At 43.8% G+C, this 26,339-nt stretch overlaps 1 protein-coding gene across 1 annotated transcript; it reads right to left on the bottom strand.

Annotated features, from left to right (window-relative positions):
* Positions 1-90: 90 nt before the first annotated feature.
* Positions 91-25,936, bottom strand: fan1 (FANCD2 and FANCI associated nuclease 1; the record flags this gene model as incomplete). The annotated part of the gene is made up of 14 exons (XM_080736222.1): positions 91-920; positions 2,169-2,297; positions 5,003-5,077; positions 5,162-5,281; positions 5,651-5,754; positions 6,001-6,154; positions 10,369-10,533; positions 12,778-12,897; positions 15,277-15,385; positions 16,415-16,546; positions 17,802-18,023; positions 18,288-18,531; positions 20,273-20,413; positions 23,650-25,936. 14 exons carry the CDS (start codon positions 25,934-25,936, stop codon positions 789-791), a joined length of 4,134 nt encoding a protein of 1,377 aa, XP_080592348.1. The 3' UTR covers positions 91-788.
* Between the last annotated feature and the right edge of the window lie 403 nt (positions 25,937-26,339).

Below are 26,339 nucleotides of genomic sequence, written 5' to 3'. Positions count from 1 at the left end.
GCTGTTATTAAAGAGCAGGAGGGACTGGAAGAGAACTGAAAAAACACTTTATTTTACAGCAATGATTAATAGCAGAATAAACACGTTTTAATAAAAGAAAATATCATTTATCACTTACATTCACCCATTCATACACATTCATTACATTCACCCATTCACACACATTCATTAAATTCACCCATTCATTCACACACATTCATTAAATTCACCCATTCATTCATACACATTCATTAAATTCACCCATTCATTCATACACATTCATTAAATTCACCCATTCATTCACACACATTCATTAAATTCACCCATTCATTCACACACATTCATTAAATTCACCCATTCATTCACACACATTCATTAAATTCACCCATTCATTCATACACATTCATTAAATTCACCCATTCATTCACACACATTCATTAAATTCACCCATTCATTCACACACATTCATTAAATTCACCCATTCATTCATACACATTCATTAAATTCACCCATTCATTCACACACATTCATTAAATTCACCCATTCATTCACACACATTCATTAAATTCACCCATTCATTCATACACATTCATTAAATTCACCCATTCATTCACACACATTCATTAAATTCACCCATTCATTCACACACATTCATTAAATTCACCCATTCATTCATACACATTCATTAAATTCACCCATTCATTCACACACATTCATTCCAAAACATGTCGGTGTCCTTTCTTGCTGAGACATTCTTTGCACAGAAACAGGAAGTAAAGCCAAGATGGAGAGTCTTGGTGTGGGCGTGGTCATTCCAGACAGGCTCCTCCCCCTCGGGTCACATGACACACCTCCACCGGTGCTCCCAGCCTGCTCAGCTCATCCAACCAGATCTGCTGCTTCTGAGAGAGACGGTCACTGGGACCTTTGACCTCCACCAGCTGTTAATGACATCATCATTATGAGACACCTCCACCAGCTGTTAATGACATCATCATTATGAGAGAGACGGTCACTGGGACCTTTGACCTCCACCAGCTGTTTGATTGATTGGTTGAATATTTTATTAGTACACAATGAACAACATCACATGTACAGTATCATGTACAGTATCATGTACAGTATCATGTACAGTATCATGTACAGTATCATGTACAGTAGCCACATTTAACTCATTCGCTGCATTTTAAAAATCTCTTTGAAGTTCCAGGATGCCCCCAGTCTCCATAGACTTCCATGTAATTCATAGTGCACGGATTGTGCACGCCCATGCCTAGATCATGCACCACGTGTGTGCACGCCCATGCCTAGATCATGCACCACGTGTGTGCACGCCCATGCCTAGATCATGCACCATGTGTGTGCACGCCCATGCCTAGATCATGCACCACGTGTGTGCACGCCCATGCCTAGATCATGCACCACGTGTGTGCACGCTGTTCACAGCTTTCAAACAAAAAAATCCGATCAGGCATTCATGAGATAGAAGCCATTATGTTTTCAAACAATGTAAACAAACATGGCTGCCATGTTTGAAAGATGTGGTTGGTATGGGGGTTAAACATACAATTTCGTGATTGCGATCATGCCTAATACATTTTTGGAGGTCCAAAAAATGTTAAATAACTCGGGAAACTCGGGAGGGGGCAGCAAATGAGTTAATAACACAATGATGATAATAATAACGACAATAACCTTGTAGTTGTAGGAGGACTCAGGTAAACCTCCTCCTATGAATAACATAATATTATAATAACCTTGTAGTTGTAGGAGGAGGAGTTCCACACCTCCTCCTATGAATAAAATAATATTATAATAACCTTGTAGTTGTAGGAGGAGGAGTTCCACACCTCCTCCTATGAATACCATAATATTATAATAACCTTGTAGTTGTAGGAGGAGGAGTTCCACACCATCAGATCAGGTAAACCTCCTCCTATGAATACCATAATATTATAATAACCTTGTAGTTGTAGGACACAGAGTTCCAGACCATCAGGTCAGGTAACCCTCCTCCTATGAATACCATAATATTATAATAACCTTGTAGTTGTAGGAGGAGGAGTTCAGGTAAACCTCCTCCTATGAATAACATAATATTATAATAACCTTGTAGTTGTAGGAGGAGGAGTTCCAGACCATCAGATCAGGTAAACCTCCTCCTATGAATAACATAACATTATAATAACCTTGTAGTTGTAGGAGGAGGAGTTCCAGACCATCAGGTCAGGTAAACCTCCTCTACAGTGTCTGTAATCCTTCATCATCCTCTTCATCATCCCTGCTAGGAACACGCCTCCTAAACAACACACCACACTCTGCGCGCGCGCGCACACACACACACACACACACACACACACACACACACACACACACACACACACACACACACACACACACACACACACACACACACACACACACACACACACACACACACACACACACACACACACTGAGATGGGCAGTATTTGAAATACATGTATTTGAAATACGTATTTCAAATACTTTTTTGTATTTTGTAATTTGTATTTGGCTGGGATGGAAAAAAATTGATGTAATTTGTATCAAAATACTTTCAGGTCTAGTATTTTCTGTATTTGAAATTCAAAATACTTTTTAATGTAATGTTATTCTCAAATGGACAGATTTTAAACATTCACAAAGGTTTAAACTGTAGGGGGAAAGATTTGCTGGTGGTTTGTGTGTGTGTGTGATACAGCCATAGCACTTGACTTTGATTTGCTTCAAATGTAACGTGCATTATTATTACAATTTCGAATTACTTGCGCGCAAGTACTGCGTTCATCTGCGTATGTATGTATGTAGGTTGGTAGGTAGGTAGCTGTGTGTGTTTAAGCACGTAGCACAATAAGGGACCAGCATTTCTGGCAATGTCATCATTAACAGCCAATGAGGGACCATAATTCCTGGTGATGTCAGTGGTGATATCACTGGCATCACCAGTGGTGATGCCAGTGTTGAGCGCACCTCATGGCGCGCTCTGCTGGCGCACAAGCAGGCCATACATGGCCCTTGTGCACGAGGCGCAAGTTGGCACCTTGACAGAGTGCAGTTTTAGTTATTATTATAAGGCTGGTAGAGCGGTTTCGCACTCTATGAAGTACTGGCGCAGAGGCACCTGTGCATTCAGTCTCATGCCATAGTTCCTTTACAAGATAACGGTAAAGTGGGTTCCAGACGATATGCGGTCACCGCCTCCTAGTAATTCATTTTCAATGAGAGGCGGGCGGCTATTTCTGCCGCGCAGCGAAGTTTTGAGGCGGCGAGGCGAGTCCCGTGAAATTCCCTGCGAGCATGCTCGTTTGTGCATGCATACGTACGTGCATGGGCAGTGAGAGATGGATTGTGTTCATCTTTGTGAAATACCGTGTGGCGTTTACTCACTGAGCGAGTGTGTTTGTGTCTCACCGCGGTGCGGTAACCGCTGACTCAAGCGCAGCCGTAGCGTTGACCGCGTATCATGTGGAAGGCACTTCTGGCCTGAGCTCTCACACACTGGCACACAGTGGTAAACATTTAGGCTGCCTGCTCAAGACACATACCATAGTATGGTCAATTTAAGTGCCTTCCACACAATACGCGGTCACCGCTATGGCTGCCGCTTGGGTCAGCGGTTACCGCACTGTGGTGAGACACACAGTATTTCACAAAGATGAACACAATCCATCTCTCGCCGCCCGCATATGCATGCACAAACGAGCACGCTCGCGGGGATTTCACGGAACCGCACCCGCTCGCCTCGCCGCCCCAAAACTTCTCTGCACGGCCAAAATAGCCGCCCGCCTCCCATTGAAAATGAATTACTAGGAGGCGGTGACCGCGTATCGTCTGGAAGGCACTTTATTCTTCGAAATTCTGACAGGCAATTAATGTAATACTTGGCAGTCAATCTATAAAATTAATAATCATTGCATACATTTTTATAAAAAGTATTTATGTATTTTCAAAATACAAAATACGTATTTGAATCTTAAATACATTTCTCTGGCCTGTATTTATATTTTGATACATTTTTTGACCCAGTATTTATATTTTGTATCAAAATACTTTTCAATGTATTTTCGCCCATCTCACACACACACACACACACACACACACACACACACACACACACACACACACACACACACACACACACACACACACACACACACACACACACACACACACGTCAGGGGAATATTAGGGCATATTATCAGAATGATGTCAAATCTAGGAATAAATTCCTTACCAACACTAAGACATGTCTTCAATGTGTTTGTAAAGGTGCAACACATCTAACAAAGTTTAAAATTCAAAACACTCTGGTGTTTTTTTCCCAGGAGAGCAAACCTCCTCCCCTGCTGCCAGCGGGGGTTCTATTGTCTGTTGTTCTATTGTCTGTTGTTCTATTGACAATAGAACCCCCGCTGGCAGGGGGGGGAAGAGGTGTTGCTCTCCTGGGCGAAAAATTTAAAGAATGTACCTGTCAATTTGACCTATAAATGCAGTCAGAGTGGTATAAATGTATATTATTTCATACTTAGGAAATGTTTCAGAAGGGGAAAAAAACAAGAACATATATCTTGAGTATTTAGGAAAAGTCATGAAAGGGGAAATTTCTGAGACCTTCACAGGGAGAATTATTGCACTTCGCAATCTCAAAATCGGCCAAAATGACCTGTTAGTCACCCATGTGTTAACACATGGGTGACTAACACTCACTCAACATGCCCAAAATGTAGTTTTATGGTATTTCATGCAAAATACTTGATCTAAATGCATGAGGTTTTCATAAGAATTCTTTCAGGCCTATTATATCTTGAGCATCCTGCACCATAACATTGACAGGACATTGTGCATGGAAAACCATGTACTCTGCAGCTGCACTTTTGCAGCCACATTTGATCATTTGCAAAATGTAGTCTGGGGCAGGTTTGAGTGGCTGGGCTCAGTGAGCAGTTAGATACTGTATGTACAGTAAGTACAGTAAGTACAGTAAGTACAGTATGTACAGTACCTTGGCTTGCTGCAGAGAGGAGAACAGGTCCCATGATATCAGGGAACACATGGTTCCTTGCTGCGTCGTCCACACCTTTATAATAAGAATAATATATGAATAATATATAATATTATAGGGTTAGCTAACCCTAACCCATATATAATAATATATTATGACCTCCTCCAACATGACACACAGTGTCTCCGGACACGCCTCCTGGATGAGCTGCACCCGCCTGTCAAACTCCTCCTTCCTGTTGTCGTAGAAACAGTCTGTAAACAAGTCTAGAGGACACGTCTGTATGGAGGAGAGGAAACAGTCTGTTAACAGTCTGTAACAGTCTGTAAACATAGAAACACTCTGTAAACAGTCTGAAACAGTCTGTAAATATAGAAACAGTCTGTAAATATAGAAACAGTCTGTAAACATGTCCAGGGGACACGTCTGCATGGGGGAGGATAAACGAGATAGTTTTACTCCGACAGCCAAACCAAATAGGTTTAGAGTTAGAGTTAGGGTTAGGGTAACATTTACCTGGTAAGGCTTAGGTTTAGAGTTAGGGTTTAGGGTTAGGGTTAGAGTTAGGGTTTAGAGTTAGAGTAACATTTACCTGGTAAGGGTTAGGTTTAGTGTTAGGGTTTATTTTAGGGTTAGGGTAACATTTACCTGGTAAGGGTTTCTGAAGACATCAGGGACTCCCTCCATGAAGACAACGTCCCACAGCAGAAGACCCAACAGGGTGGAGAAGGTCGATCCCTCTCCATGGATCCCTGTGGTCACATGATCACAGCAGGGTGGTCACATGATAGAGCAGTGCTGTCACATGATCCATGAGATCAGAGCAGTGGGTGCCGTGACACCAGTCCAGGTGTGCAGCAGCATAATCCAATCTTTTGTAATCACAAAGAGACCACAACGTGCATGATCCGTGCACCATCGTGCACGATGGGAACGCACGCGCCCACGTTAAAAGGTACCAGAATCAGTATTTACAGTATTTACAGTATGTACAGTACCTTGATCAAAGCCCTGTCTGCGGTAATGTTCCAGGGTCAGTTGTTCCACAGAGCACATGACGGTGGCCTCATCAGCGCCTCCCTCTGGCCGCATGAGGAACACGTTCTTCCCCATTCCGCCCTCATGTGGAAACAGCTGACCACTGATGGTCACCTGAAGGGTTAACAGAGTTAGGAGGTCCACTGATGGTCACCTATTAGTTAATAGAGTTGTGCACTCCATCAATTCTTAACTTCTTAATTTTTATCCCACGATTTTGTAACCCATTTTTAACCCAGTGCCAATTGTCCTGGGCTCTGCTCTCCCTCTCCCAACCTGGGGAGAGCAACGGACTGGCCTCATGCTTCCTTCAGTGCATGAGGAGTCCAAGTTGCTTCTTTTCACCTGGCAGGGGAGGAGTTTCCCCAGTTGGACGTAGCGCGTGGAAGGAACACGTTATTCCAACCAGTTCCTTTCCCCTCCATCAGGCGCCCCGGCTGGCCAGGGGGAGGCAGTATAGAGACCAGGATTACTGCATGTTTTTGTGAGGGTATCAACCCTAGGAGAAACAGGGAGAACATGCCCACAGAAAGGCCCTTTCTCCAACCCCAAGATGTGGGCACTGATGACGCGAAGAAGGGAACACACCCCCAGCACCCACAGCGTCCCCCGGCAGGAATCTAGCTGCCATTGTGCCCCCAATGCGCTCCAACACTTAGTAGTATTTGATATATATATATATATATATATATATATATATATATATATATATATATATATATATATATATATATATATATATATAATTGATGGAGCATATACACATTATTACTAGGGGTATAGTGATATAGTGACTGAATCGAAAAATCGATTTTAATTAGCAATGATCTACTATATTGATTTGCAAATATAATATATTTTCCAATATCGTACCGTTTGGCTTTGTATATCGTATCCTATCATTTTACAATGCAGATCATCGATTGTATGGAAACGAACTATCTGTGCCTTGTATTTAGCAATTTTAAGAGGGAAAATGAAAAAGAGGGATTTAATGACCTTTCCATTCCATTTAGCTACTCTTAAGGTATGTCCTCACCGGCGAATTAGCGAAAGCAACGTGAATAAGCGAACCAAAAAGGCGAAGAATTCGCGATTCGCCTTTTTCCATACACACCAAAAAGCGACGCGAATATGCCTATAATATTCGCTTAATTCGCCTAAATACGAGGGGGTGATATCTGCCTGTAGCCACAGGAGAAAGGAGAGAGAGGAGAACGGACGGGGAAATGGACCCCCGGCCGCACGATGTTTTCGATGACTGATCAGTCATCGAAAACAAAAGCTCTCAACGCATCACAGACTGTCACACAATCTCAAATTGGTTGGTTCTATTTTGTCAGACGCCCGTGGCTGCCCATATGTGCAGTTGCGCACGAAGGCCTGTATTGTCTCCAAAAACGGTCTGGCTATGTTTATGGGCATATACTGTAGGCCTATATATAGCCTACTTGAAATGTAAAGCATATATTATTTTCTAAACCTGCTGTCGTGAAAATAGGCCTACTTGTGCGTGCGAAACGCCAGGCGCCAGGCGCATTGTATACGGGGCACGGGGTGCGTCGGAGTTGTTCAACTCCCAGCTGGTAGATAGATCAGACAGAGTTGATGATGGCCCATCAATTAAGCTACACAATGTACCTAAGTGGCCAATTGGAACTTCAAAGGAGTAGAGATTACTTAACTGCACGGACCATCAGAGAAAGTGACGGAAGTGGTGAACTGCTGTTTTTTAGCCTATAGGCCTACGCGCTCCCTATTTGCGAGACAGTGCGCTCTTCGTATATCGCCTCTCTGCATGCAGTGCATTTGGCCAGAGAGAGAGGGGAAGGGGAGCAGACATAGAGTTATAATAAGAGGGGAGCAGAGCGTTGAGAGTCCTGCACGGGTCCAATTTTGACAACCCGCGCCCGCCCCGCCCGTCATTAATCAGATCCGTGGACCGCCCGCTACCCGTGATTATATAAAAAATCTAAACCAGATCCACCCGCCCGTCAAAAAAAGGACCCGTCGCCCGCCCCGTTACCCGTGATTACGTGCAATAAAGTAGGTTAAATAGCCTACAGCCGTGCGTGCGTACTATGGCATCCCATTCTATTTTCACTCCATAGTTGATCGTCCCTGCACGCCGTCGCCGTCGGAAAATGCTGTTATAAGCCTATCATTAATATTATTATTTGGATAAAGTAGAACGACCTTTAAAACCAATCATAATCATTTAAAATTGTATCATGATCTGACACTGTCATGACAGCTTGTTGCTGCTGATGCCTTCTGCCTACGCTGATGTGTGCAGTTGTATTTGTCATACGATGGTGTCGCACATTGAAAATATCAGAGCTACAAGCTCACAACATGTCGGAACTTGCAGCTTTGTGAGCTTGCATGTCTGCTATGCTCGACACGCACCGTCATACGGCGAAGCATATGTCCAGCTTTTCACAATCACCGCTGAAAGAGGGAACTCCACTGGCGCTGTCTGTCTTGGTTCGCTTGTCACTGTTTAGGCTACTGTTATGATAAACAGCCCGAGATAATCTAAACCAAACCGGACCCAGTTGACGATAATAAAACAGGGATCCGAACTCCTAATAGTCGTGGAATCACGTGGATATCAAGCACCTTTCTGAGCGCAGCAATGGATGTGGTTGTGAAAGTTGGATGATTGCAGGCAAGTCAGTTATTCAGTTGTGTGCAGGCTGCTGCCTCACTGTGACTGTATGCGCTCCAGCCGACAAGTGTGTGACTGCATGCCGTGGTTCTGTCCTGCTGCTCACTGTGCGCTCTTGTGACGTTGTTTTAGGCAGAAACAGTTGTCTGATTTTCACAGTAAAAAGTCACCCGCCCGTGTTTAGTCGCGCACCGCCCGTCCCCGTCCCCGCACATTTATAATTATATTCCGCCCGTCTCCGCCCGTTAAACACGGGTCCCCGACCCGCTGCAGCCGTTCACCGTTCCTCCTCCGCCCGTGTCCCTGCATACTGGCAGGTCCCCGCAGCAGCTGGTGGAAAGTAACTAAAAGTGCATTTACTTGAGTAGCCTCTACTTGTAGATGAGTCCAATTTCTAGTACTTTCCTTCTACTCCACTACACTTCGGATCCTTTTGTATTTAATACCCAGCGATGTATTTTAAAACATTAGTCTTTTTGCAGTTATAAATTAGCCTAAAACATACCATGCTTTTACCAGTATTATTCGAGTAGGCTACTTTTTCCAAGCAGCCACGCTGCCACACAGAGAGACACGGAAAAGGAGAAAAACACCGTTCCCCTCGGCCTCAATGCAACGTGAAGGTCCCTCCACCATTCTCTCTCTCTCTCTCTTGAAATAGGGTCGAGTGAGCTTACTTTGATACAGAGAGAGAGAGGAATTCGCCTTTGAACATTCGCTAAATTCGACACAAGGGCGAATAAAAAACTAACCTCGCATCACCAGGCTTTCCGCTGGGGGAAAGCCTGGTCTTCGTTTACTAAACGGGCTGTTTGATCCGGTCGGGAGCGGAAGAGCTCCTACGTTTTTCTGTAGTCCAAAACGGACTACACTTTGGCCGGAAACAACGACCGGAAACAGTTTCAACCCAGTTAGCGCATGCGCAAGTAGTTAGCGCATGCGCAAGTACGGGTTAAAACCTGGTTAAAACTGTTTCCGGTCGTTGTTTCCGGCCAAAGTGTAGTCCGTTTTGGACTACAGAAAAACGTAGGAGCCCTTCTGCTCCCGACCGGATCAAAAGCCCGACATTGGAAGCCAGCCCAGGCTAATAAAAAACAGACGCCTTTTCGCTTTTTCGAAATTCGCGTTTGGTGTGGATGCTTCCATTGACTTTATAAGGTTTTAAACAAAAGGCGAATAATACGCTAATTCGCTATTCGCCAATTCGCCCTCTATGTGTACGGACCTTTAGTCTATTAATAAATATGTGTAATCTCTGTGTTCATGTCAAGGTGCAGGATTGTCCATATGTGTTGTAATATAATGTCCATGTATTTGCTAGAGAATCACAGTGTTTACGTATTTATATCCATAATAATAGATTTTTACCTTAAAAAACCTGATCTATTGACACGTTTCACACAGATTTAATTTCTTCGCTAAAAAGTTACTATATCGATTTTAAATCATTGAATCGTATCGTCATGAATGAACCAATATCATCCATGTATCGTCAACCATGTATCGTGATGCATATCGTATCGCTGTTCAAATGTATCGTTACACCCCTAGTTATTATGAATACATGCTCCATCACTTAGCAGGATTTCTGAGAGAAGACATAGGATAGAGACAGAATAAAGACAGCTGATAGGACGGTGCGGGTCATGTGACTCACATGGGGGACGTCCTGGACGCTGACAGTGGGCAGGGCAGTGAGCAGGGGGCGGAGCTTCTTGAAGGAAGGAGACTCCCTCATCCTGACCGCTCTCTGATGGAGGGCCAGGCGGTGACCCGTCCTCACCAGGGGGTCCCTGAGACCCTCTCCCATGGCCTGGATGGCCTGTAGAGTACAACCTTTAATACAGGGGGTCCCTGACACCCTGTCCCATAGAGTAGAACCTTTGATACACTTCTGGCCTGTCTATGGGAGAAGTGATAACTACCTCCTTCTCTGGCCTCCTGAAAGGTGAGTTTTCACCATAGACTTATAATAAGAATAGAGAGGGCAACTGATATCCCCGCCCGTCCACTTGCATTGAGTTGCTCACCCAGCGCATGAAGCGTACTTCCGCGTTTGAAACGCCTCTGAAACGTGACGTAGTGGGGCGACTATTTGGCTTCTGAGCCAATCGCGACGGTCGGGGAGCGAGAAACGGGGAGGCGGGGGTAGCGGGGGGCTATCTGCCTCAACTGAACTAACTGTTTGAATAGTCGCCCCAACTGCAGTACCTCAAACGGCCACCATGTACTTTTTGCTTCAAAGCGCCCCCAGGGTTCTGGGGGCTTGGTTTTCACCTGTCTATGGGAGAAGTGATAACTACCTCCTTCTCTGGCCTCCTGAAAGGTGAGTTTTCACCTGTCTATGGGAGAAGTGATAACCACCTCCTTCTCTGGCCTCCTGAAAGGTGAGTTTTCACCTGTCTATGGGAGACGTGATGACTACCTCCTTCTCTGGCCTCCTGAAAGGTGAGTTTTCACCTGTCTATGGGAGAAGTGATAACCACCTCCTTCTCTGGTCTCCTGAAAGGTGAGTTTTCAGGGCAACAGAAAGCTTTCTAATTGTGTTAAACACCTGGGCGGGGTTGCACCAGCTGTTACTAAGTTATAACGTAGCCTAGTTGTAACATAAATGGCTTCTAAGTCAAGACTTACGCATTACTAAAATGTCAGGTGTTGCACCACACAAATTTGTTCTTCTTTTTTAATTAATTTGAGTACTTTTCAATCACTGCATATACACTGCGAATTGAACGGTGCGCTGCCGCGCTCTCTTCCCCCGTGTCTCCAAATATGCGCTGCCCTGCGTTACTTCACAACGGGGAAAATGTATGAGGCCAATATAATTTGTGATACAATCCGTTGCAGGGCAGTGCGCTGCGCAGGGATGTGCTCGCCCTGTGCACGCATATCAGTGACTTGTGTACATGCCAGTGGAGAGACAGAGGTCTCTGTTGACAAAAGATGATACAAGCTTTATTTCCTTAATAGAAACAGTTCGTTTTCATTGGATTCGGGAGCTATGATGTCATTTTACGCGACTATACTTTACTTTAGGAACAGTCTACACATTACTAGTTACGTTATGCCTTAAGCAGTCGTGGTGCAACACCTGTTAGTAACTCACTTAGTTACAAACTAACTAGTAGTTACTAAGCCTCTAGTAAGGACTTATAACTTAGGGCAGAACTTACATTCTGGTGGTGCAACTGGCCCCTGTTCCGGTAGTTTGAGATGCTAATGCTAACCCACCTGTTCTGGTAGTTTGAGATGCTAATGCTAATGCTAACCCACCTGTTCAGGTAGTTTGAGATGCTAATGCTAATGCTAACTCACCTGTTCTGGTAGTTTGAGATGCTAATGCTAATGCTAACTCACCTGTTCTGGTAGTTTAAGATGCTAATGCTAACCCACCTGTTCTGGTAGTTTGAGATGCTAATGCTAACCCACCTGTTCAGGTAGTTTGAGATGCTAATGCTAATGCTAACTCACCTGTTCTGGTAGTTTGAGATGCTAATGCTAACACACCTGTTCTGGTAGTTTGAGATGCTAATGCTAATGCTAACCCACCTGTTAAGGTAGTTAGAGATATCTGTTCTGGTAGTTTGACATGCTAATGCTAATGCTAACCCACCTGTTCTGGTAGTTTGAGATGCTAATGCTAACCCACCTGTTCTGGTAGTTTGAGATGCTAATACTAACCCACCTGTTCAGGTAGTTTGAGATGCTAATGCTAACCCACCTGTTCTGGTAGTTTGAGATGCTAATGCTAATGTTAACCCACCTGTTCAGGTAGTTTGAGATGCTAATGGTAACCCACCTGTTCAGGTAGTTTGAGATGCTAATGCTAATGTTAACCCACCTGTTCAGGTAGTTTGAGATGCTAATGCTAACCCACCTGTTCAGGTAGTTTGAGATGCTAATGCTAACGCTAACCCACTGTTCAGGTAGTTTGAGATGCTAATGCTAATGCTAACCCACCTGTTCAGGTAGTTTGAGATCTAATGCTAACCCACCTGTTCAGGTAGTTTGAGATCTAATGCTAACCCACCTGTTCAGGTAGTTTGAGATGCTAACGCTAACCTACCTGTTCAGGTAGTTTGAGATGCTGCTGCAGGTTCAAGGCCAGCCGGTCCCACCAGCGCCCTCTGCTGTTCAGACAGTAAACAGTCTGAGTCAGGAGGGACCTCAGCTCACTCACTGCTTCCTGGAAACATGAAGTCATTCATCGTTTAATCATTATCAACATCACAACATTAATTCATTTAATCATTAACAACATCACAACATTAATTCATTTAATCATTATCAACATCACAACATTAATTCATTTAATCATTATCAACATCACAACATTAATTCATTTAATCATTAACATCACAACATTAATTCATTTAATCATTAACGACATCACAACATTAATTCATTTAATCATTAACAACATCACAACATTAATTCATTTAATCATTAACAACATCACAACATTAATTCATTTAATCATTATCAACATCACAACATTAATTAATTTAATCATTAACATCACAACATTAATTCATTCATCATTTAATCATTATCAACATCACAACATTAATTCATTTAATCATTAACAATATCACAACATTAATTCATTCATCATTTAATCATTATCAACATCACAACATTAATTCATTTAATCATTAACAACATCACAACATTAATTCATTTAATCATTATCAACATCACAACATTAATTCATTTAATCATTAACGACATCACAACATTAATTCATTTAATCATTAACAACATCACAACATTAATTCATTTAATCATTAACAACATCACAACATTAATTAATTTAATCATTATCAACATCACAACATTAATTCATTTAATCATTAACATCACAACATTAATTCATTCATCATTTAATCATTATCAACATCACAACATTAATTCAAGGTACAGTAATTGTATGATAAGTGTTTCCCTCTCAGCCAATGGATGTTGGGGATATTTTGATTTTTGCGATAACAGTGGCGTCAGTTCAGAAAAAGCTAATATAAGGTTAGCAACAGGCATGATACATTTATTTTAAAGGACCTACACCATGAATTTTCACTTTTTCTATTTTAAAACCTTTTTTTGGGGTCCCACTGGCACCTTCTATCCTCACAAAGTCCTATTTCTGTACATTGTGTCTTTCTCTGGTTTTGGGAAGACAGAGATGAAAAGCTTTCCACGGGTTCTCAGAACAGTGCTGTTCTGAGAGTTGACGCATGTGACGTCACATGCGTTTCCCGTTTTGTTTTTCAGTCAAAAAAATGTTTTTTTCAAAAAAAAAAATTTTCAAAAATGTTTTTTTTCAAAACTTTTTTTTCAAAAAAAAAATTTTTTCAAATTTTTTTTTCAATTTTTTTTGTCAAAAAACGTTTTTTTCAAAAACTTAAAAACTTTTTTTCAAAAAAATTTTCAAAAAATTTTTTTTTCAAAACTTTTTTTTCAAATTTTTTCTCAAAAAAAAACTTTTTTTCAAAAAACTTTTCAAAAAAAAAATTTCAAAACTTTTTTTCAATTTTTTTTTTCAAAAAACTTTTTTTTCAAAAACTTAAAAACTTTTTAAAAACTTTTTTTTTCAAAAAACTTTTTTTTCAAAAAACTTTTTCTTTTCAAAAACTTTTTTTTCAAAACACTTTTTTTCAAAAAACTTTTTTTTTCAAAAACTTTTTTTTTTTCAAAAAACTTCTTTTTTTTCCAAAAAACTTCTTTTTTTTCTGGAAAAACCCCACTAGATGCGCCCCTGAGCAAACAGAGGCCGTTTTGGTATTGCATCTGGAGAGCCTCATTATAGTAGAGCTAGAACAAACAAAAAGAATGGTCAGAGTGTTTGTTGAGGGTTAAAACCTGTCTTTTGAGCATATATTTATACAAAAAATATAGTTTTAAAAGCATGGTGTAGGCCCTTTAAGAAGTACATTCTATTTTTCTCCTGTTTCTACAGTTTCTTGGGCTGGATATGGGTTGTTCAAGTGCAACTAAACTTGGCATGTTAGTAAACATGCCACAATTAACAATAATGCATTGCACCTGTGCAGCTGACCTGCTGAACCTGGGAATATACCATTCTGTCAAGATGGGGAGAATACAAGTGTGGAGAATATAATTATAATACCTTGTTAAAGTGACCTTTTTGTTAAATTTTGCATTTGTAGTTATTTTATTGTAATTTAACAACATAATAACCAGCACAGATAGACACAGATTTGCATCATATGATGGAAAACGCATCACTAGTCATGCTGAAATACTAAAATATCTAAAAACACAGATTGAACACAAAAAATAACTCAGGATTGTGTTGATCGTGTCCCAAACAACAATAAAATAAGATAGGGTTGTCCCAGAGGTGAACTGGCCCTTTAACTCTCTCACCTAATACCTCTTCAGTGTGCGTGTGCGTGTGTGTGTGTGTGTGTGTGTGTAACTCTCTCACCTCATACCTCTTCAGTGTGCGTGTGCGTGTGCGTGTGCGTGTGTGTGCGTGTGTGTGTGTGTGTGTGTGTGTGTGTGTGTGTGTGTGTGTGTGTGTGTGTGTGTGTGTAACTCTCACCTCATATCTCTTCAGCCTCTGCAGGATGTCTACCCCCATGGACAGGATGCAGGTGTAAACCCATCCTGTGGTGAAACAGCGCAGAAACACAGGCAGCGCCTCCTGGTGGCTACACCCACACACAACAGGGTGAGAGTTCAACTACTGGTCCGTTAGAAATGACAACAACCTCAACACTTCCCTTTTTTATCATATGGGAAACTAGAGAGATTTCAGCCTGACTCACCAAATGGAAACTTTGGGCAAAGTAAGCCAAAGTATCCAATCTACAAGCTTACAACTCTGACTTGTAGACTTGCAGTTTGTAGAACAGCCATGTTTTTAAACTCTTTAAACTCCTGAGCAGGGCTCAAATTACATTTCCATTTCTGACCTGGTCTGAAGCAGAGCCTTAGAGAAATGGAAATACACACAGAACAGAGGAAAAGAGCCATATATGGAGTATGAACAGTTAAAATGAGAGTACTGTTCAGGCTACTGTTCAGGCTATGGGATTAAAATGAGAGTGCTGTTCAGGCTATGGGATTAAAATGAAAGTGCTGTTCAGGCTATGGGATTAAAATGAGAGTACTGTTCAGGCTACTGTTCAGGCTATGGGATTAACATGAGAGTGCTGTTCAGGCTATGGGATTAAAATGAGAGTGCTGTTCAGGCTATGGGATTACCAGTGATGTCATTACGTGCGCATCCCGCATCAAAAACTCATTCAAGTCACCCAGGGACTCATTCATGTCATGGTCCTGGGGTCCCGGGGATGCGCCTCCATTGGAGTCCATGTTAAAATAAATTCCACAGACACCACCATTGTTCATGGGTGAAAGCATCCTACTTTACCCTACGTTAACACAAATAAAATCCACGTAGAAAGTCTTAAACAGGCGATAGAAACGTCAATGTTTCGATTCCACCGAAGTCCGACGCCAATTTGCGCGCGTAAACTTTATATTGAGGACTCATAAAACTTTTCTGGGACCCATTTGAATGACCACCTGTGGGTCCCGGGACCCATTACATTGAAAACCTAGTAACATCACTGGATTACAATGAGAGTATGAGAGTACTGTTCAGGCTATGGGATTACAATGAGAGTACTGTTCATCAAAATGTGAGAGCCATTCAGCCTATGGGATAAGGTCACCTGAGGTCCTGGCTGTCTTTGATTGGCTGCCAGATGCTTTTAGCAGAACGGTAAAGCTCCAGAGACTCCTCCCACTGCCCCGCCTCCATGGATGACCTCACTTCCTGGTGGGCGTGGACTGCTACCTCATACCTGTTAATGACCATATTAGGACAATAATGACCTCACTTCCTGGATGGATATTAGTACAATAATGTAGTACCAATGAAAGTATTATTAACCCATGGAATGCCTAAGATATCTGATATCCTACTAGTCCGGGAGCCGAAAGGAATTCAGATAAAATATAAAATAAAATAAAATAAAAAAATCAATATAACAGAACTACAGGATGTTATTACAAGACAGTCTAGCAAACTATCATTTCACATCAAAGTATTGAAACAGAATCTTTTCACCACACATCATGTCTATGAGGTGTCCAGAACAACATACTAAAAGTCTTAAGAAATCCCAGCTAAAAGATGTTTAATTTGCATCAATCCAACAGCAGTGTGGCTCTGAGTTGTGGTTCTAACCTGATCAATCATTCTCTGATCTCTAGATCTCTGGCTCTCCTGTGGATGCTGTACTCTGGGCTAGGGTTAGGGTTAGGGTTAGGGTTAAGGTTAGGGTTATAGTTCTAACCTGATGAGCTCTTCTCTATCCCTGAACAGTGTGGCTCTCCTGTGGATGGTGTACTGGGGGAAGGGTTAGGGTTAGGGTTAAGGTTTAGGGTTAAGGTTTAAGGTACCTCATGAACTCTTCTCTATCTCTGAACAAGGTGGTCTTCCTGTGGATGGTGTACTGGGGGAAGGGTTAGGGTTAGGGTTAGGGTACCTGATGAACTCTTCTCTATCTCTGAACAGTGTGGCTCTCCTGTGGATGGTGTACTGGGGGAAGGGTTAGGTTTAGGGTTAAGGTTTAAGGTACCTCATGAACTCTTCTCTATCTCTGAACAAGGTGGTCTTCCTGTGGATGGTGTACTGGGGGAAGGGTTAGGGTTAGGGTTAGGGTACCTGATGAACTCTTCTCTATCTCTGAACAACATGGTCCTCCTATAGATGGTGTACTGGGGGAAGGGTTAAGGGTTAGGGTTTAGGGTTAAGGTTAGGGTACCTGATGAACTCTTCTCTATCTCTGAACAAGGTGGTCCTCCTATAGATGGTGTACTGGGGGAAGGTTTAGGGTTAGGGTTAAGGTTTAGGTACCTGATGAACTCTTCTCTATCTCTGAACAGTGTCGTCCTCCTATAGATGGTGTACTGGGGGAAGGGTTAGGGTTAGGGTTAGGGTTTAGGGTTAAGGTTAGGGTACCTGATGAACTCTTCTCTATCTCTGAACAAGGTGGTCCTCCTATAGATGGTGTACTGGGGGAAGGTTTAGGGTTAGGGTTAAGGTTTAGGTACCTGATGAACTCTTCTCTATCTCTGAACAAGGTGGTCTTCCTGTGGATGTTGTACTGGGGGAAGGCCAGGCGTCCAGAGTCCACCAGCAGCATGGTCCACAGCTGACCCCCTCGCTCCTCCTCATCCAGGCTGTCCGTCAGAGAGAAGAGCAGCAGCAGGCGACAGAACACCGCTCTGGGGGGTCCCTGGAGCCGCACACAGGGACCCCCCTGCTGCTTGGCCCTGAAGAGACAGGACACAATACTGTATTAACACATTTAAGCCTAGGCGAGCGCTTCAGTAAGTGCTATGGGCCAAGGTGGAGTCTGAGGAGGTGAGTCTTCAGACCACGGTGGAAGCTAGGGAGTGAGTCTGTAGTTCTAATGGAAGCTAGGGAGTGAGTCTGTAGTTCTAAGTGCGACAGGGAGTTTATTCCACAGTTTGTGTCCCCCCCCCCCCCACCACACACACACACACACACACACACACACACACACACACACCTACCTTCTGAGGATGACATCCCGGGTGCTGTTCTTCTCAGCACCAGGAAAGAACAGGGACCTCTGGGTGCTGTTCTTCCCAGCACCAGGAGAGAACAGGGACCTCTGGGTGCTGAGACGGAGCAGAGCCTCGGTCAGGTGGCGTCTGTTGCTCCCTGTCGCCCCCAGGTGGAAGGTCTTGGCCACTGCTTTGAGCTCCGGAGCAGACAGAAGACCCAGAGCCTCGCTGACGTCATGGAGATCCACCTCTGTTAGAAATACATCATGATAAATATATAAATAAAATCACACCCGTGCAAAGTGAGCGGTGCAAACACGACGGCAGATGTCCTTGATGAGTTGACAAACTGTGACATCACTGTCAATATATATATACGATCTGACAAAACGTAATATCACATCTACACCGAGGTCTTTGTCGTCAAGCTACGGGACGACCATTTAACCAAGCCAGAAAGGAGCTGAGTTAGAGAGATTGGGGGCAGAGGAGAGAGACCTGGCCGGCGAGAGAGGAAAGCGATAATGGACAGGTGCCGGGGCCGAGGTCAGGACAGGGACACCCGTAGGGAGAAACGGTTAATCAGGCACCCTATGTGGGGGTGTCCTCCTGTCTGCCCATAGTGGATCTGTCTGTGGGGGTGCTGGGAGAGGAAGCCAAACGAGGGAAGGCCCAGGAGAGACCAACCAGCCATTAGGACAAGGTGACCATGGTGGAGCCCTGGAGTAGAGGGGAAGCGTGTGGACATCAGGAGAGAGGTTAAGTCGAGACTTGCCCCTCTTCCGAGATAAGTGACCCCTCTTGCCAGTTGAAAAACTACTGCCTCAACTGTTATTAGTTTTACTCTGATTATTACCCAGCCCTTAAGTAGACATTTCTAACCAGTCTTTTATTAATCCATCACCTTTTACCTCACTAGGCCTTTGTGGAAAGTTGCATGGCATGATGTATTTTAATAGTACCTACAAGTTCTTAATTGAGTGCTGTCATTGTGTAGTGCATGAGTACTGTGTCTAGTTAATTGTGTGCATTAGGGCTATAGAGTGTAACTTGTAAGAGTGAAGTAACTGATTATTATGAAGTAACTGCTATTTTCACAATAGAAAGTTTTTTATTAATTTTTTTCAACTTCGACTTTCGACTTTCTCTGGTGGGAGTCGACTTGTGTAATGAAGTCGACTGAGTCGACTGAGTCGACTTGTCGACCTTTTCGTTAATGCCCTAGTAGTTACCTGTGTGTAGGAACTGATCCCAGGTCAGTGTGGTTCATACCTGTCTCTAGGAAGCCTCTCTCAGCCAGCTCCCTGGCCACTGATCTCAGGTCAGTGTGGTTCATACCTGTGTGTACGAAGCCCCTCTCAGCCAGCTCCCTGGCCACTGATCCCAGGTCAGTGAGGTTATTACAGTAGTTACCTGTCTCTAGGAAGCCCCTCTCAGCCAGCTCCCTGGCCACTGATCCCAGGTCAGTGAGGTTATTACAGTAGTTACCTGTCTCTAGGAAGCCCCTCTCAGCCAGCTCCCTGGCCACTGATCCCAGGTCAGTGTGGTTATTACAGTAGTTACCTGTCTCTAGGAAGCCTCTCTCAGCCAGCTCCCTGGCCACTGATCCCAGGTCAGTGAGGTTATTACAGTAGTTACCTGTCTCTAGGAAGCTCCTCTCAGCCAGCTCCCTGACCACTGATCCCAGGTCAGTGAGGTTATTACAGTAGTTACCTGTCTCTAGGAAGCCTCTCTCAGCCAGCTCCCTGGCCACTGATCCCAGGTCAGTGGTGTTATTACAGTAGTTACCTGTCTCTAGGAAGCCTCTCTCAGAAAGCTCCCTGGCCACTGATCCCAGGTCAGTGTGGTTCATACAGTAGTTACCTGTCTCTAGGAAGCCCCTCTCTACCAGCTCCCTGGCCACTGATCCCAGGTCAGTTCATACCTGTCTCTAGGAAGCCCCTCTCAGCCAGCTCCCTGACCACTGATCCCAGGTCAGTGGTGTTAGTTACCTGTCTCTAGGAAGCCCCTCTCAGCCAGCTCCCTGACCACTGATCCCAGGTCAGAGCTGATCTCCTGGTAGTCCAGCTTGCTGACTTGAAGCCACTTCAGTTTCCTCTGGAACAGCCTGACGTACAGCTGCTGGGCCGTCACTATGGCAACAAGGACAACAACACTGTTACTATGACAACACACTTTATCTCATCAATAAATGAATCCAATGCAAGCTTTTTGTTTTGCACGAAAAACATTCCTTAAAGACAGACCCCATGGGGTGCCTGGTGGCCTAGTGGACCAGGCGCATACCATATGGGCATTGCCATTTTCAGCACCGATGCCTGTCGGCGTCGCCGGTTCGATTCCTGATCCGTCCGACCTTTGCCGCATGTCACTCCCTGTCTCTCCCCCATTTCCTGTCAGTCTACTGTCCTATCCAATAAATGCAAAAAAAAAAAAAAAAGACAGACCCCATAAAACACCTAGTTTGACCCCTCACATGATACTTAAAGCAAATGTATTTTTGGAGCGGTGAAAGCGCTCCCAATAGACAGGTATGTCCGTGGGTATGTCCGTGGCTGGGTGGCTGGCTGGCTGGCTGGCCGGCCGTGTCCGTAGCCTGGCAATACCTTGAGTGGCCACACACAACACACTAGTTAAAGGAGGGGCGCTGTTTTGTGCAGGCCAGGCACACTCACCACTCACTCACAGGCACAGTTTACAGTTTACAGTTTAGGCATTTAGCAACACACACAGGGTATAGCTGCTCAGATTCACCGCTCCACTTCGAACCGAGGTTTGATTTTTGGATTTAGTATAGTAAAGTCTATGAGATCCCAACTTTGATTGGCTCCCACAAGTTTCCCAAGACACATCTGTGACGTCCCTAGCCAAACATGTTCCATATGGCATGTTCTAACTGTGTGCCAAATTTTCATGTTTTTATCGAAAAGTGCATGATTCCATGAAACGCTCGGACTGGACCAATACCCTCCATGTGCACACCAGTAATCATCTCTGGGCAGGGGTTGACATGTTTCACCGCTTTAGCGCTTCTTCAGCAGCCTTTGCTGTAGATTTCAGCACTTCTGCGGGAATAGCAGAATAGCAGGGTTCCCTGTGCTTCATTAACCCCATTTAGGCCTAACCTATGGGCTAAATCAGAAATTAGCCTACTAAACAAATATGTTGCTACATACTGTACATGTACTGTAAGCCCCTCCCAAACAGCAAAATGTGTTCCCGGCCTGAATGGGTTAATCTGGACATTCACATAATGCAGTGATGTCATTACGTGCGCATCCCGCATCAAAAACTCATTCAAGTCGCCCAGGGACTCATTCATGTCATGGTCCTGGGGTCCCGGGGATGCGCCTCCATTGGAGTCCATGTTAAAATAATTGACCGGGTCGCGGTAAAAGAAAAACATTTTAAAATTCCACAGACACCACCATTGTTCATGGGTGAAAGCATCCTACTTTACCCTACGTTAACACAAATAAAATCCACGTAGAAAGTCTTAAACAGGCAATAAAAACATCAATGTTTTGATTCCACCGACGTCCAACGCCATTTTGCGCGCCCAAATTCATTAGGGGCACATGTTTTAGTAGTTTTAGTAGTTCTAAGTTCATACATTAGCCAAATTGTAAAATAAATATAAGAAATAGGCAAACATTTTGAAAATAGACGATCTACAAGCTCACAGCGCTCGAAAACATTGTATTGAGGACTCATACAACTTTTCTGGGACCCATTTGAATGACCACCTGTGGGTCCTAGTAACATCACTGTGGGTCCTAGTAACATCACTGTGGGTCCTAGTAACATCACTGTGGGTCCTAGTAACATCACTGTGGGTCCTAGTAACATCACTGTGGGTCCTAGTAACATCACTGTGGGTCCTAGTAACATCACTGTGGGTCCTAGTAACATCACTGTGGGTCCTAGTAACATCACTGTGGGTCCTAGTAACATCACTGTAATGTAAGTTTGTACGCCTTGTAGATCAGCTGTTTTCCACTGAGCTCACATAGACACTGGCTGCAGTTCCTTCAGTGTGTGTGTGTGTGTGTGTGTGTGTGTGTGTGTGTGTGTGTGTGTGTGTGTGTGAGTGTGAGTGTGTGAGTGTGTGTGTGAGTGTGTGTGTGTGTGTGTGTGTGTGTGTGTGTGTGTGTGTGTGTGTGTGTGTGTGTGTGTGAGTGTGAGTGTGTGAGTGTGTGTGTGAGAGTGTGTGTGTGTGTGAGAGAGAGAGAGAGAGAGAGAGAGAGTGTGTGGAGAGAGGGTGAGATAGAGAGAGAGACGGAACACCAGCCCCGTTCAAGTAGGAACAGATCTCATTATTATGTTACTCAAAATGAGCACTTGCCCGGTCAGGCAACTCAGTAGCAAACTTCACCTGCCTGACAATAAGTTTTACCTGCCCCGGGCAGTCGGGCAACCGTTAGTGTCAACCCCAGATGGGGTTAATAGAAAGATCTGTCTTGTATTTATATTACATATTATTATGATGTCACTTCTTCTGATGTCACTGCTGTCGTGTACATTTGTAAACTTTTTGAGTGATGTGGTTGATCTGGGTTGTAATAATTAATTAAATATTGAACCAACCTGACAGCTGGTTAAAGCTGGTTATGACATGTATATTATATATATATATATATATATATATATATTAGTACTAACCTGGCAGCTGGTTAAAGCTGGTTATGACATGTATAATATATATATATATATATATATATATATATATATATATATATATATATATATATATATATATATTAGTACTAACCTGACAGCTGGTTAAAGCTGGTTATGACATGTATTATATATATATATATATATATATATATATATATATATATATATATATATATATATATATACATATATATATATATATATATATATATATATATATACATATATATATATATATATATATATATATATATATATATATATATATATACATATATATATATATATATATATATATATATACATATATATATATATATATATATATACATATATATATGTATATATATATATACATATATATATATATATACATATATATATGTATATATATATATACATATATATATATATATACATATATATATATATATATATATATATATATATATATATATATATATTAGTACTAACCTGACAGCTGGTTAAAGCTGGTTATGACATGTATTATATATATATATATATATATATATATATATATATATATATATATTAGTACTAACCTGACAGCTGGTTAAAGCTGGTTATGACATGTATATCATATATATATATATATATATATATATATATATATATATATATATATATATATATATATATATATATATATATATATATTAATACACACCTGACAGCTGGTTGAAGCTGGTGATGACGTCCAGGTCTTCCTGGTTGAACAGACGCTTGTCGTCCTCGTTGTCCAGGACTCCGCCCACCACCGCCCGGAAGTTACGCAGGTAGTACGGTGTCCTGGAGGGGTCAGCACTGAGCGCACTGTCCATGTCCATCCTGCAGGGGTCAGCACTGAGCACACTGTCCATGGCTGGCCTGGAGGGGTCAGCACTGAGCACACTGTCCATCCCTGGCCTGGAGGGGTCAGCACTGAGCACACTGTCCATCCTGGAGGGGTCAGCACTGAGCACACTGTCCATCCTGGAGGGGTCAGTGGTGAGCAGACTGTCCATCACTGGCCTGCAGGGGTCAGCACTGAGCACACTGTCCATCCTGGAGGGGTCAGCACTGAGCACACTGTCCATCGCTGGCCTGCAGGGGTCAGTGGTGAGCCCACCATCCAACGCTGGCGTGCTTCCATCCTGTGCTTCCTTTGAGCAGTGATCTGGACGGGTCTCCTGTGGATTCTCTGGTGTCTTTATTTGGGCGTCAATATTGGCCCCTCCCCTCCTCTCATCATCCTCTCTGCTCAGTGACTCTCTCTCCCTGTTGGGTTCCTCTCTTCTCCTCTCCTTCTCTCCTAGTCTCTTGCTGAAGGCAGAGTTTCCGCTACTCGCCGCCTCCTGGGTCTTCTTTCTCTTGGTAGGCTTGGAGGAGGCTGAGGTCAGTTTGGAGGAGGCAGAGGTCAGTTTGGAGGAGGCTGAGGTCAGTTTGGAGGAGGCTGAGGTCAGTTTGGAGGAGGCAGAGGTCAGTTTGGAGGAGGCAGAGGTCGGCTTGGAGGAGGCTGAGGTCGGCTTTGGAGAACAGACCGGAGGGGAGATGATGATGACGGAGTCATCTCCACCACGTTCTCCTTCTGGGCTCTGCTGGAGACGTTGTGCCGCTCTGCTGGGGGCGGTTGTTACGGTCGGACAGTCTTTGTGGTGTAACCTCTGGTCCATTGTTTCTGTGGGACACTCTTTCTGGTGTAACCTGGGGTCCGGGTGGTTCTCTTTCTGGGAGCTCCTCAGGGCCTCAGAGCCTGCTGGTTCCACACTGACCAGAACAACATCATCATCATCATCATCATCATCATGGTGTTTGGTGGTCCTTTCAGGAGAACATCTCCTCTTCCTGGTTCTGGACAGTTTGGAAGAGATGGTCCCTGGGTCTGAGGTTCTGGATGTAGACAGTTTGGAGGATATGGTCCCTGGGTCTGAGGTTCTGGATGTGGACATCTTGGAGGACAGGCTCCCCTGGTCTGAGGTTCTAGATGTGGACATCTTGGAGGACAGGCTCCCCTGGTCTGAGGTTCTGGATGTGGACATCTTGGAGGACAGGCTCCCCTGGTCTGAGGTTCTGGATGTGGACATCTTGGAGGACAGGCTCCCCTGGTCTGAGGTTCTGGATGTGGACATCTTGGAGGACAGGCTCCCCTGGTCTGAGGTTCTGGATGTGGACATCTTGGAGGACAGGCTCCCCTGGTCTGAGGTTCTGGATGTAAACATCTTGGAGGACAGGTCTAAGGTTCTGACCACGGTTCTGCTCCTGAGCACCCGCTGCGTGGGCTGGGTTTGAGCTGGTTTGAAGTAAGGGCTGGTGGAGGTGGTTTCCATCTCTTTGCTCCCGTCCCTTGGAGGTGTTGGTAGGGGCTGTTCTGTTGGGTGTTGTTGTTCTGGGTGCTGTTGTTGTGAGTGCTGTTGTTCTGGGTGTTGTTGTGGGTGCTGTTGTTCTGGGTGTTGTTGTGGGTGCTGTTGTTCTGGGTGTTGTTGTGGGTGCTGTTGTTCTGGGTGTTGTTGTGGGTGCTGTTGTTCTGGGTGTTGTTGTTCTGGGTGTTGTTGTGAGTGCTGTTGTTCTGGGTGTTGTTGTTCTGGGTCTTGTTGTGGGTGCTGTTCTGGTGTTCTGGGGATGGGGCTGATTTTAGGTGACAGCTTCATGTTTGGTTTCTCCACAGCCAGGCTGCTGTTGGAGGCCACATGTCCATCATGTCCATCATGTCCATCATGTCCATCATGTCCTTCATGTCCATCATGTCCTTCCCTCTCAAACTGAGGACACTGCAGGTCGATGTGCTCGTTGATGCTGTACCTCGGTACCATCTGACCACACAGCGGACAGGCCAGCCTGGGCGGAGCAGCCAGGCTGAAGAAGGAGGTGATTGGAGGAGTGCTGGAGGTGGGTGGAGCTCCAGCAGAACCTTTAACGGTTCCTTTCCTCTTGGATGAAGACAAGCGACCCGGTCTCTGTCTGGGTTTATCAGCCATCTGACGTTAGCAGGATGATCCTATAGCTGGAACAGATGATCCTATTGCTGGAACAGATGATCCTATAGCTGGAACAGATGATCCTATAGCTGGAAGAGATGGTCCTATAGCTGGAAGAGATGGTCCTATAGCTGGAAGGAACGGATGGAAGAGGAATAGAGAAGTTTAATTTCAGGCAATCACTGTTTGATGAATTAAATTAAAATAACCAGATGCTACAGGTGATTTCCCACAAGCACCTCCAAACTCCAACACTTACTGTAGACAAATAATCACCTGCACACACAGAATGTATTGACAAAAATCAAACCTCGGTTCGAAGTGGAGCGGTGAATTTGAGCAGCTGTACCCTATGTGAGTGAGTGAGTGAGTGAGTGAGTGAGTAAACTGTGCCTGTGAGTGA

Source organism: Nannobrachium achirus (genome assembly GCF_963921795.1).
Source record: "Nannobrachium achirus genome assembly, chromosome: 11".
Taxonomy (NCBI): domain Eukaryota; kingdom Metazoa; phylum Chordata; class Actinopteri; order Myctophiformes; family Myctophidae; genus Nannobrachium; species Nannobrachium achirus.
This window is presented reverse-complemented; position numbering and strand designations above follow the sequence as displayed.